We start from the raw sequence: 13440 nt of genomic DNA, 5'->3' as shown, positions 1-13440 counted from the left end.
ATTTAAAATAGGGTTGAGTTTGGGGCATTGGGAAGACCATTCCAGAAACTCAATGGGCCATTTCTAAACAGGTGCAGATCATCGGTTCAAAGAATTGTATGTAAAGACAAAATTGATTAGGATGTTCAGGAACAAACCAGGAACCAACAAGATCAAGCCTACCAAGAGCTGGAAACTGCTGGAAGGCCAGTGTCGCTGTCCACAGTCCACTGACCTTCCAGCTGTTTACGCTACCACGGACTAAGAAAGAGTGTCGACCAAAGAAAAAGTCCATGCTTATGAAATTAATAACTTCAGGTTCAACTGAAATTTGCAGTTGTCCACATGGACAAGCCAAAAGCCTTCTGGGGAAAAGCTTTAAGACTGAGCTATTCAACCACAATGACAAGAGATATGTTTAGAAGAATAAAGGTTAGGCTTTCAAACCATGGATAGAATAATGAAGAACATAGACAAATATTAGTTGTGTTTTCGAACTTCAGAGCTGCCTCCTGATGAAATCAAAAGAATTTTGAAATCGTTCCCACATTCTGCTGCAGCCAGGTTTGACAGAGAAACACTAAATCTCTTAAAAGCAACAAATTACTGCAATTCAGATTAGCACAATAGCTAAATTAGAGTATCGCCTGGGGTTGTCGAGTGGCAAACACTGTGTGGAAAATGCTGTCCCTGCAGGTCAGTGTCAACTCAATTACTGCACAGTTTGTCACAGATGTTGCTATGGCTAAAAAGCTCAAACCCCTCCATTGCCATCCTTTCACTGCAAGCCGCTGAGCTAAATTTAACCTGTGGCATCACCAACCCCACCCGGCCCCAGCTCAGCTCTGCATCAGCACATTTACCACTCTGACCAAAGCTCCTTTTCTATGTTACAGCTTGAGAAGCTTTCCTACTTACAACAGCTTTTTTTAAAGCACGAACACTTGTGCAATCATAATAAAACAATTATTCAAACTGAGAAAATCAAAGCATTGATATGTTTTTTTAAAAAAAGTCAGTTTTGCCTTGCTCCAACGCTTTAGGCTAAGGTAGGGTTATGGTTACCACCTATGATGATGTGGTCATGAGGAGTTATATTTCCCAGTAATGGTGAGAGAAAGTAGTGTTTTTTTGATTTTTTTAAGAACCATGGTGACAGAGTGCTGAGGATTGCCACAAACATGCACCTCTGCAGTGACTGTTTTACATTTCAATACATTATTAACAAGCTAGCTAGTAGGGGTGGGGGGAAAAAATCGATACTGTTTAGTATCGTGATATTTTGTTTGCTAATAATGTATCGATACAGGGACAGCAGAAATCGATATTTTGTTACAAACAATTTTTTCGTGGATTGGAACATGCTCCGACTTCAGAGCATGTTGATCCTTTTTCTGAGCAAGAATCCTGACATTCCTTCACTGTCCAAATTTGTTTAACTTTTTTTTTGGCAGCAATAAACATGACAGTTGACTTATTTTAATTTAAGACATGTTTTATTTTAATTAAGTTTAAAACTTTTTTATTTAGTATAAAATTATATTTTGTTTTAATTTACTTTCAAATTCTTCAGTTGCTGAAGGGGCTGCATAGTTTTCATAAATTGCATAGTTCAGAATAGCTATAATTGTACCAGATGTGTGGATGATGGCACCTATTTTAAGTTAAGTTGGACTAGACTGTAATACAAACCGTTCAGTTTGTCAACAATAAAACTGACTGAAATGAGAGAAAGACGGAGAGTGAGACTTTGATATTAGATAAAATTAATATTGATAAAGTTTACCTTTATGTACAGAATCTGAATATCGCAAAATATTTTAAAAAATTGCAATAATATCGTATCGTGCGTTAAGTATTGTGATAATATCGTATCGTGAGTTGTATGGTGATTCCCACCTCTACTAGCTAGCTCCAAATATGTTAACTTTTCGCTCAGAAAAAAACCAAGATGGCTACATGCAAAAAGCTAAACTCAAAACTGTAGTCAGCGATAGGGCAGCGCAATATGGCAAAATATATTTGTCACGATATATATTTGAAAACTTGCGATAACAATATAACTGACGATATAATTGACGCGAGACGAAGTACTTTACAACTCCACAACTTTATTAGTGCAAAAAACCCTAAAACATTGATTTATTTTCACTTAAACAAGCAGCTGTTTATATTAGTTTAGTTCATTAGTTAGTTCCCCCCAACGTTTGCTACTTGTGTCATAAGGCATGCAGCTATTTAAAGCTACGCCGATTATTTGTTGAGTCAGCTTCTTTGGTCTCACCACCACGCTAGTTGAAGCGGACGCCTCTTCACGTGCTTTAACAGCTTTGTTGTACTCCAACAAGCGCTTCTGTTTCAAATGATGAAACGTGTTCTGCCAGGTGTGTATGAAAACAAAGCCACTGCGCATGCACATTTTACCCATATTCTATCGCGATATTTCATTTTCTTATCTTTCTTAACATTGTACCGGTACTACCGTGAACGGTATAATATGGCCCAGCCCTAGTCAGCGACTCGATAGATAACATTTAGGTGGCTACACCGGTCGTTCATATGAAAGTCCATGGTCAAGACTTTTTACTGTAGACATGAAGCCTGATTTTGCTTCCTGGATAAAAGAATGATTTCCAGTTTCTTGCTCAGACTGAAGAATAGGTGGATCATTAAATTCCCAAAGCCGAGGTATCTGGATCATTAGCAGGACTCTAAAACCTGTACTACATGTGCACAGTCTCAGTCCATTGAAGACTAATCAAGAGGAAAGGATGTAATGAATCATGTCTGTTTAGTTTTTAATGGCTGCTTTTAATGTTAGTTTCCACTGCAGTCACAATCAATATCTGTGGTCTTCGTTCTCCGAGACATCGCACCGCAGGCATAAACATATTATTACACAACATGTTATTAATGCACTTTGCCAGCATACTCACATCCACCCACACACATACACGCTTGTTGTCCTCCACACATGCAGAAATGTGCTGCACACAAAGCAAACACAAGAAGACATTTGAATTTTTGTCCTTTTGTGTTTTTGTTAAGCCCAAAATGAACCATGTGAGAACTCTTCTTCCAAGACACGAACGAAAACACAAGTGACAATGTAAACTCACCGTAGCATACTTCAAGATGATATCAGCTCGTTCTTCTGCGATTAGACTCTCGATGTCTTTCTTCATGTCAATATCTACAGAAAAAAGGAAGAGCAAGATTTGCATAAACTAGAGAAAACAACAACTGACGATGAAAAAAAATAACACGGCTAGATGTGACTAACAGCACGATGAGCTGGTATACCTGAAGCATGCTTTGGTTTTAAAGAGAATAAACACATCAGTAGATGGTTGCCTTGGATTTAGTAGAACAATATCATAGTGGGGCTTTAAAATATCAGCTGCAAAACTGCACCAGAAACGTGCTAAAGCAGCGGTCCCCAACCTTTTTTGCACCACGGAGTCGCGGATGAATACAATAAAATAAAACCAGTACCAGAAAAAAGAAGATTTATTCATAACACACAAGAAAAGACCCAGGGAAACAGAGTTAACGATAAAAATGCTAAAATAATCATAAAAACAGATAAAACCCCTGAAAACCATACATTTCTCAAGTCTCGTGGCCTGGTACCGGTCCGTGAGTTGTTTGGTACCGGTCCCTGGCCTGGGGGTTGGGGAACGCTGGTCTATAGGACTGAACAAGCTCGGTAAAGACGTGGTAATTAATTTAGTGATCTGAAAACAGGTTCTGGTGAGTGTACTGTGCATTTGTCTGTCAGCTGGATTGAAGAGCTGTGTGAAGGTGTAAAAGTATAAGTGCTCATATACAGGCGCACCAAGGCCCTGTGCCAAACTGTGACATGACAAGGCCTGTTTAAAGAGCAATACATACTCTTCTAACTTATACAGCCTCTAGTACTAATAAGTAATAGTAATAAGAAAACAATACAGTACATTTCATAATTTGACTTAAATCCAATAAACGGGAGCCACCGAGAAAATGTTCCCTCTCTGTTTCATGAAACTGAGCATAACAAAGTCACGCTTATCTGCAGGTCAGTGATTTATGGCCCCCCGTCGAATGATTTAGGAAGTAATAAAAGTTAATGGCAGTTATCATTTTGATGACTATCATAAAATTATGATATTTTATAACTCAGTAATAATCAATAATCCGATGCCCAAAAATATGTGATCATGAAAATATGGCGATGGATGAGGATGATGAAGAGGTGGTTTGAGACAGAAACGAAAACTGTGGAATATTCATATTTTTGTGCTGTTGTCATTTTAAGCCAAAAAGTTTACTTTTTTAGACAAAAAAATGTTCCCTTGGCAGAAACCTCTGTGTGTGTGTGTGCGTCTGTGAAACTGTGTTAAACCACAGTAAAAAGGTTGTTTTTGGTAAAGCCAGTGCTTTTGTAAAGATGGGGAGAGTTGGAGGCTGCGTGCCCCGATGGATACATTTTGTTTGTTTAATCCAAAAAAGTTAGACTTACAAACGCTCCGCCTCAGCGTGAGACCGTCGTACCGAAGCGAGAGCGATGTTTTATGTGGAAAAACGCCTGAATGTGGTGAGGAGACCAACAACACTGGTAAAGTTGTGGGGCAGCTGGTAAGGACTTTCTGCAGCATCTGCAAAGCTGTCTTGGTTGGTTTAAAAAAAAAAACGCGCTTTACTCGTCAGAAGGCCGTAAATACAGCTCATTGGTCAGATCAAAACCGTCCTTAGTGGCTGAAGCGAGAGCCTGCCTTTCTAAAATTGCTTTATTGATCAGTGGTTTTTCTCATTGGTAAAAGCGAAGGCCACCTCTGTTTTAAATGGTTTCATTGGTGGATCGGGGAGGAGCTCCATCTTGCACCGTGAATCAGAGAGAATTTCACCCACACTGACCAAACTGTGCAAAGTCACACCTGACTCTCTCGGGGTCTCACGCTGAGGTGGAGCATGACTATATACTTTTGGGCATCTGATTATTACTTTTGGCCTTCAGGCATCGCAACCACAAGGCCAGGTGCAACAAGAAGCATGGGTCGTGAGAGACCAGCTGAAGCCTCACTTTACTTCACTGCTCAATTAGCAATGTTAACCTGCTTTGTAATGACAATACACAAAATGCAGTGTAGTACAATTACCAGTACGCCCTAGGATAATCTATTTGAGCCACTTTTAAAAAATGAACCTCACTCAGCTGAAGCTGGATTCTGACTGATGTTTCATCATCAAACAAAGCAGCAGAGGTATTAATCCAGCTTAATCTGCATCCTCTGTTTGGCTCTACACCAGTGACAGACCTGGAGTGATGATCCGGACACATTGCAGGACAACGCAAATCATCTGGATTAGGGAAAACCCCAAAGCGGGATTATGCAGTGAAAATCTGTGTTTGTCAAAGCCTGAACAAAGAGAAACAAAGAGCTTTGAGGAGCCAAACAGCAGACGTGCAGAAGTGCGGACACGTAACACTGATGGCTCCTTCTTGGTTTAAAAAGTCCACAAAAAGGATCCACCTTAAGAGTGTAGCTCTGATATTTAGACAAAATGCCACACTGTAGTGTCACACTGTAGCAACAGAATTTACTTTACTTTATATTTGAGTCCATTTGACCTCCTTGTGTCCTGTTGAGTTTCTATAAACAAATGACACAGAGAGCAAACTGAGCGTCTGACTATGCAAAGTGAACTGAATGTATGTTTTTACCCAGTAGGTAGCAGGATGCTACCTTTCTGCTGTGTTGCTGTTGTCTGAAGACAAATCTTTCCCGTCTGTTCTAAGATGGTGGCTTGTAACCAAAAAACGTTTAACGACTTTCATCTAGAGGCTACCAAGGAATGGGCACTGAAGCTGTCCTCTGAAACATATGGCAGCGGCTGCATGTGGTCAGCGTACTAAATCACAGACGAGCTCTGGCAGGAGACCCAGCACAAAGGGTGGAGACCCAACCTAGGAGAGGGAACAGAGACGGGACTGCACCCTTTCACACTACCTGACTGATGAACATGTACTCTGCCTTTGCAGGCTGTGTTTTACTCTCGGAATACACGCTAAGCTTTATTTAATAAACCTCCGAGTGGAGACTTGGGAGCTGGACTTGAACCAAGTTTTTTGCTGAAGTGGTTCATGGTCGGAGGTAGGATTGTTGAAAGTGGGAAATGAGTCACATTTTGCCCTCTGCACATTTAAGTTACTGCGGGTGCATAAAGTGTTTGGTTGCATCGGCTAATTTTAATGTCATAAGCCCAGTTTCACAAATGAAACTAGCTAAGATTACTCTATCAGGATACGTACTGAATCAAAACATATTAACACATTAAGTCATATTCATTATTAAAGAAGTGGTGTGTTCATTTAATATCATGTGGAGGAGTTTAAACTCTTTTTTGTCAAACTGAATTTTTTTTTATTCTGACCTCCAAATCTTTAGACAACAATATAAAAAAATGACATATTCTGATTGGATTAGGCTTGTAACTGATGACGACTTCAATCTCACAGGTTTAACACGGAGCTGTTATTCCTGTTTAGAGTGTCGTGCTTCTTCCTTGGATTCCTCTAGATTCGCTTGTCTAGTTTATATATTTTTTTCTCAACCTACAATCATATTTATTCAACTTTCACTTCATATTATACAGAAAACTATTAGCTATAAACTACTACTAATTTTTTTTTTCTGATGATCTAACCTCTGTTCACTAATTATCTGTGCTGATGTCTGGATGTCTCAAAACCTGAGACATTTAGAACTGAAGGCAAACTTGAGACAAAGTTTCAAGTCAGAAACCTTAGTGTCATTTGGACAGCGATCTCACTTTTGATAATGATAGCAATAAGGTCACCAGGACAAGTTCCAACCAAAATGTAACAAATGTTCTGTAATATTCTAAACTGCAGATCTTTTAACTATTTCTAGATCAAAGTGTGCAGACGTTGATTTCGGTAAGTGTGGTCCTGTTCTTTGGAAGTGTGTGTGTGTGTGTGTGTTAACTTGCATTTTATTTCTTTGTAAAGTTTACTTTGGGTTTTTTCCCTGCCTTAAAACAATACAAACCTACACAGGTCTAATGTTTGTGTTTCCTGTGTTAAGCACATAGAGTTTGAACTGTAATGGTCACTGCCAAAATCTGAGGTTTGGACTTTTACATAAACTGAATATCCATCCGTCCCCGGGTACTTTATGTTGACTGGGAGCCCTGTGGTTAAAAACTTCCTGGTGGACCACAAGCCTGGGAATTTGATCAAATGCCATTTAATTTAGGAGTAAGCATCATTGGAGCTCTAAAGAGAAGGAGAGAGTGTGAGAGAGAATTCCAACACAAAGTGAGTACAGCAGGACATACTTAAATGTTTTGTAACTGAATGACTCAGGTTCCTGTGCAGTTACTTGAATTACTAAAGATAAAGAACACCCAGTGAATTAGGGATTTTTTTTTTTAGCCCTTGGTGGTCTGGAGCCTACTCTCGATGATTCTCTCTGAAGACTAAAACATTTACAGACTCCTCATCTATTAGCTAATCAAGTACAATGGAATCGTTGCACTTTGTTGATCTTTTTCATTGGTTTCAAACTGGATAAATAAAACTTTTACATCTTCCCAGCGAAACCTCACAAACAGAATCTCTTTTTTTCTGTGCTTCAGAAAAATTAAAACATGTACAATGATTAGAAAAAAATATTCATGTACTCAGTATTCAAGAACTGGCATACATTGGTTCAATTTAAGACCTAACCGCTGTGTTGTGTTTGTGGTTACTAATATGCATCACATGTGAGTTACTGCGCAGAATGTGTATCAGTGAGTGAGGCAGTTATTAAGCCAATAAAGACTTAATAAGACCCACAAATGTTGCGAAAACTATGTGAGACTCAGAGAGTACAATGTTACGGGTTATCATTTCAGGACAAACAGGAGTAGCAGAAACACGCCAGTATAATAAAGCGTAATGAATATCTGAGCAGTGCTTCTGCTTTCAGCTGTCAGGAAAAATGTTGAATAACTTCGCTGTATTCTCGAAGCTCCCCCAGCAGGCCCGAGAGCTGCTGCCGCTGCCTTCAGTGTCTCCATCCCAGACACACGCAGGGCCAGGCTGCTGAAGGATGCTGCCCACGGTGTGGACGTGTTTCGCCGACATCAGGACCTTTGTAGCGGCTCAAAGTGTCATTTAGCGCTGGTAAACAAACCCACAGCCTCCGATAGTACGAGCCGCGCGCGATGCTGTGATTTGACACCATTCTACAGCCTCGCGCGAGACCTCGTTTTTATTCATTATTATTACTCCACAGAGAATAAGAAACAAATCTGGGGCATGGCTACAAAGAAACAAATACGCTTGTAATTACCTTGATCCTCTGGTGTATTCCTGCGCTATCCGTGCAGTTACCGCTCCGTTTGCTTTGGGCATTCTCTGCTGAAAGTGCAGCTGCAGCAGAACAAGCCACCGGGCTGGTAACAATAGCCTCCCCCTCCGTCAATCCATGGGTTACCATCAGACACAGCGCACACATACGCGCACACAGGAGCACACGGACGGGACAGAAACCCTCCAGGTCCGCGATCCAAGCAGCGGCAGCGGAGAAGACGCACTGAGCAGGCGCCGATCGTCAGCCGTGTGTGAGCTGTAAACCATCCGGCCTTAAAGCAACAGAACCTCTGACAACAGCTGTCCCGGTGGAGACGCAAACACCAGCATAGAAGCAGTAACTGGGCTTTCTGCTGCCGACATCTGCTGGAAAAACACTGCAGTGCAGGGATGGAGCCAGAGAGGTATGGAGCGCCGAGAGTGCCAGAATGAAATAACTGCGTGCAGTTCATCAAAAGTGTCATTGATCTAGTCAAGTTGGAAATACATAAACAATAAATACATATTATTAATTAATTAAAATAAAAATATTAAATGCATAATTAATTTCATTTAACATAATTATTTGATGGTGCCTGCATCTGCATCATAAAATAATTAATAAATAATATTTTTTATTGCTCATCATCAGATGATACCTAACATCTGATTGGCTACCCTGCACAGAAACGCAAGACAGACTCACTCGGATTCACTCGGGCCGTATCTAACTGGTTTGATTTGTTTGTTCCTGAAGCTTCATGACTGGATAGTTTTAGTGCCTGACCGGACAGAAACATTTAGAGCAGTGTGTTGATGCTGTTCATTGATATGCTGAAGAGCGACGTCAAGCAGAGAAATGATTAAAATGTCCGTTTTTAATTTTTCTCAACTGGAATTGAAAGTTTTGGAAATGTACTAATAAAAATACAATATAAAATATTAATAATAAAAATAATATTCTTGTTGCATATGTACCCTCTCTCCTCCCCAACACGTGGACCAATCTCATTTAAACGTTGCACGAACATCATCACACATACAGCCTAAATACACAGTTACACAAATCATGCGTTTGGGTCTCCACCTGAAGGTTGTACTTGCTAATGTAATGATGTAAAAGAATGAACATGGTTTTGTCGTGGTTAAATTCCTGTTAAACTTGGGATCGCAACCATGGGTTTATTTTGAAAGATTCGATTTTAAAAGTCTGCTACTGGTAAACTGGTTTTCCCTAATCTTATCCCGTTAGTGGCAATGAAGCTTTTGCTGTGGTAAGTTCTTCCTCAGTCCGCCCTGACTGAACATGAGTTTAAAACATATTTGAAAATCCTCATTGAGGTTAACATGGCAGTGCATTAACAGCATGAACTGCCCATACAGTAGCATCTGAGTAGATTTCAGTTTTATGATCTTGTTTTGAAATTAATGGGTTAGACGGTAGGAAAAATGGACACACTGAGCTAGCGGCTAACAGCTAGAGGAGACTGTCGTGTCTAATAATTTGAAACTTCTCTTGATAGTTTGGGCGGAATCCTGTTGCTGGAAACCCATGGTTACTCATGTCCCATGTTATTGCAGAGACCCACAAAAGGGGAATAAACCACGCCTGAGCTCTACCCATCTCGAGTCCAGAGAGTTTTACTCATACAGCACCGGACATACTGAGTGGGGTTATGCTAAGAGCTAAGTGTACCCTTCTTGGTCATAAAGGGATGGACACAGTCAGCAACGATACTCAGGTAAGCTGTGCTCAGTGGTACTAAGAGATCCAAATTATGTCAAGAAAATGTCCATCATTACACCAGGAGCAGCAGGAAGGAGTCACGCTGTTTACACTAAATTCTGGCCCTGCCATAAATGTCACAGCAGACATCAGGACTCCTCAGACCAGGCAATGTTTTTGCAATATTCTGCTGAGCCCCTGAGAGCTGTAGCCTGGGTTTCCTGTCCTTAACTGAAAGGAGTGGCACCAGATATGGTCTCTGGCTGCTGTAGCCCATCCGTTTCAAGGTTCAATGTGTTCAGAGATGCTCTTCTGCATAGCTTGGATGTACAGAGGCATTTCTGAGTTACTGTTGCCTTCTTATCAGCTTGATGCAGCCGAGCCCTCTCCTTTGACCTCTGGCATCAAAAAGCCGTTTTCACCCAGAGAACTGCTGCTCACTGGATATTTCAATTCAATTCAATTCAATTTTATTTATATAGCGCCAAATCACAACAAAAGTCGCCTCAAGGCGCTTCATAGATACAGAGAAAAACCCAACAATCATATGACCCCCTATGAGCAAGCACTTTGGCGACAGTGGGAAGGAAAAACTCCCTTTTAACAGGAAGAAACCTCCGGCAGAACCAGGCTCAGGGAGGGGCGGCCATCTGCTGCGACCGGTTGGGGTGAGAGAAGGAAGACAGGATAAAGACATGCTGTGGAAGAGAGACAGAGGTTAATAACAGATATGATTCAATGCAGAGAGGTCTATTAATACATAGTGAGTGAGAAAGGTGACTGGAAAGGAAAAACTCAATGCATCATGGGAATCCCCCGGCAGCCTACATCTATTGCAGCATAACAAAGGGAGGATTCAGGGTCACCTGGTCCAGCCCTAACTATATGCTTTAGAAAAAAGGAAAGTTTTAAGCCTAATCTTAAAAGTAGAGATAGTGTCTGTCTCCCGAATCCAAACTGGAAGCTGGTTCCACAGAAGAGGGGCCTGAAAACTGAAGGCTCTGCCTCCCATTCTACTTTTAAATACTCTAGGAACAACAAGTAGGCCTGCAGAGCGAGAGCGGAGCGCTCTAATAGGGTGATATGGTACTACAAGGTCATTAAGATAAGATGGGGCCTGATTATTTAAGACCTTGTATGTGAGGAGCAGGACTTTGAATTCAATTCTGGATTTAACAGGAAGCCAATGAAGGGAAGCCAATACAGGAGAAATATGCTCTCTCTTTCTAGTCCCTGTCAGGACTCTTGCTGCAGCATTTTGGATTAGCTGAAGGCTTTTCAGGGAGTTTTTTGGACATCCTGATAATAATGAGTTACAGTCATCCAGCCTGGAAGTAATAAATGCATGAACTAGTTTTTCAGCGTCACTCTGAGACAGGATATTTCTAATTTTAGAGATGTTGCACAAATGGAAGAAAGCAGTCTTACATATTTGTTTAATATGTGCGTTGAACGACATGTCCTGGTCAAAAATGACTCCAAGGTTCCTCACCGCGTTACTGGAGGCCAAAGTAATGCCATCCAGAGTAAGAATCTGATTAGATACCATATTTCTAAGATTTTCAGGGCCGAGTACAATAACCTCAGTTTGATCTGAATTAAGAAGCAGAAAGTTAGCGGCCATCCAGGTCTTTATGTCTTTAAGACATTCCTGCAGTTTAACTAATTGGTGTGTGTTATCTGGCTTCATGGACAGATAGAGCTGGGTGTCATCTGCATAGCAGTGAAAATGTATGCTATGTCTTCTAATGATACTGCCTAAGGGAAGCATGTATAATGTAAACAGAATTGGTCCTAGCACTGAACCCTGTGGAACTCCATAATTAACCTCAGTGTGTGAAGAGGACTCTCCATTTACATGCACGAATTGGAGTCTATTAGATAGATATGATACAAACCACTGCAGTGCAGTACCTGTAATACCTACAGCATGTTCTAATCGCTCTAATAGGATATTATGATCAACAGTATCGAACGCTGCACTGAGGTCTAGCAGGACAAGCACAGAGATGAGTCCACTGTCAGAGGCCATAAGAAGATCATTTGTAACCTTCACTAAAGCTGTTTCTGTGCTGTGATGAGCTCTGAAACCTGACTGAAACTCTTCAAATAAACCATTCCTCTGCAGATGATCTGTTAGCTGTTTGACAACTACTCTTTCAAGGATTTTTGATATGAAAGGAAGGTTGGAGATTGGCCTATAATTAGCTAAGACTGCTGGGTCTAGAGATGCTTTTTGAGTAAAGGTTTAACTACAGCCAGCTTGAAGGCCTGTGGTACATAGCCGATTATTAGAGATAGGTTGATCATATTTAAGATCGAAGAATTAATTAATGGCAGGACTTCTTTGAGCAGTTTTGTAGGAATGGGGTCTAAAAGACACGTTGATGGTTTGGAGGAAGTAATTATTGAAGTTAACTCAGAAAGATCAATTGGAGAAAAAGAGTCTAACTTAACATCAATGGTACTAAGAGTAACTGTAGATAATATTACATCTGTGGGATGATTATTGGTAATTTTTTCTCTAATGATAAAAATTTTATTTGTGAAGAAGTTCATGAAGTCATTACTAGTTAACGTTAAAGGGATGGTTGGCTCAAAAGAGCTCTGACTTTTTGTCAGCCTGGCTACAGAGCTGAAGAGAAACCTGGGGTTGTTCTTATTTTCTTCAATCAGTGATGAATAGTAAGATGTTCTGGCTTTGCGGAGGGCTTTCTTATAAAGTAGCAAACTATTTCTCCAGGCTAAATGATGATCCTCTAGATTTGTGACACGCCATTTCCTCTCCAGATTACGAGTCATCTGCTTTAGGGTACGTGTTTCAGAATTATACCACGGAGTCAGGTACTTCTGATTTGAGGCCTTAGTTTTCACCGGAGCTACAGTATCCAGAGTCGTACGTAGTGAGGAGGTGAAATTATTAACAAGATAATCGACCTCTGTTGGGGTAGCGTTCAGATAGCTGCTTTGCTCTGTGTTGGTACACGGCATTGAAGATGATAACAGTGGGTGGATTATATTCTTAAACTTAGTTACAGTGCTTTCAGAAAGACATCTACTTTGATAAAGTCTACTCTTCACCGCTGTGTAATCAATTATTGTAAAAGTAAATGTTATCAGGAAATGATCAGACAGGAGAGGGTTTTCAGGAAACACTGTTAAATGTTCAGGTTCGATGCCATATGTTAAAACAAGATCTAGAGTGTGATTAAAGTGGTGGGTGGGTTCTTTTACATTTTGAGAGAAACCAATTGAGTCTAATAACAGATTAAATGCCATGTTGAGGCTGTCACTTTTAGCATCTACATGGATGTTAAAATCACCCACAATAATTATTTTATCTGAGCTCAGAACTAAATCAGATATAAAGTCTGAGAAATCAGACAGAAACTCT

General features: G+C 40.4%; 1 protein-coding gene across 1 annotated transcript in view; it reads right to left on the bottom strand.

Annotated features, from left to right (window-relative positions):
• The window catches only part of LOC146679188 (USP6 N-terminal-like protein), a 30710-nt gene extending 22028 nt beyond the window's left edge, over positions 1–8682 (bottom strand). Inside the window, exons 1-2 of the mRNA XM_085408773.1 lie at positions 8322–8682; positions 3099–3172 (exon numbers count right to left, since the gene is read on the bottom strand). Of these exons, the coding sequence (XP_085264899.1) occupies positions 3099–3164 (66 nt within the window). The 5' untranslated portion in view covers positions 3165–3172; positions 8322–8682. The remainder of the gene's footprint in view (positions 1–3098; positions 3173–8321) is intronic.
• Between the last annotated feature and the right edge of the window lie 4758 nt (positions 8683–13440).

Source organism: Rhamphochromis longiceps, linkage group LG1 (assembly GCF_057381845.1).
Source record: "Rhamphochromis longiceps isolate RC_006_pf linkage group LG1, R_longiceps_female_GT1.1, whole genome shotgun sequence".
Lineage (NCBI taxonomy): Eukaryota > Metazoa > Chordata > Actinopteri > Cichliformes > Cichlidae > Rhamphochromis > Rhamphochromis longiceps.
The sequence above is the reverse complement of the archived record's forward strand: the minus strand, read 5'-3'. Positions and strand labels throughout refer to the sequence as shown.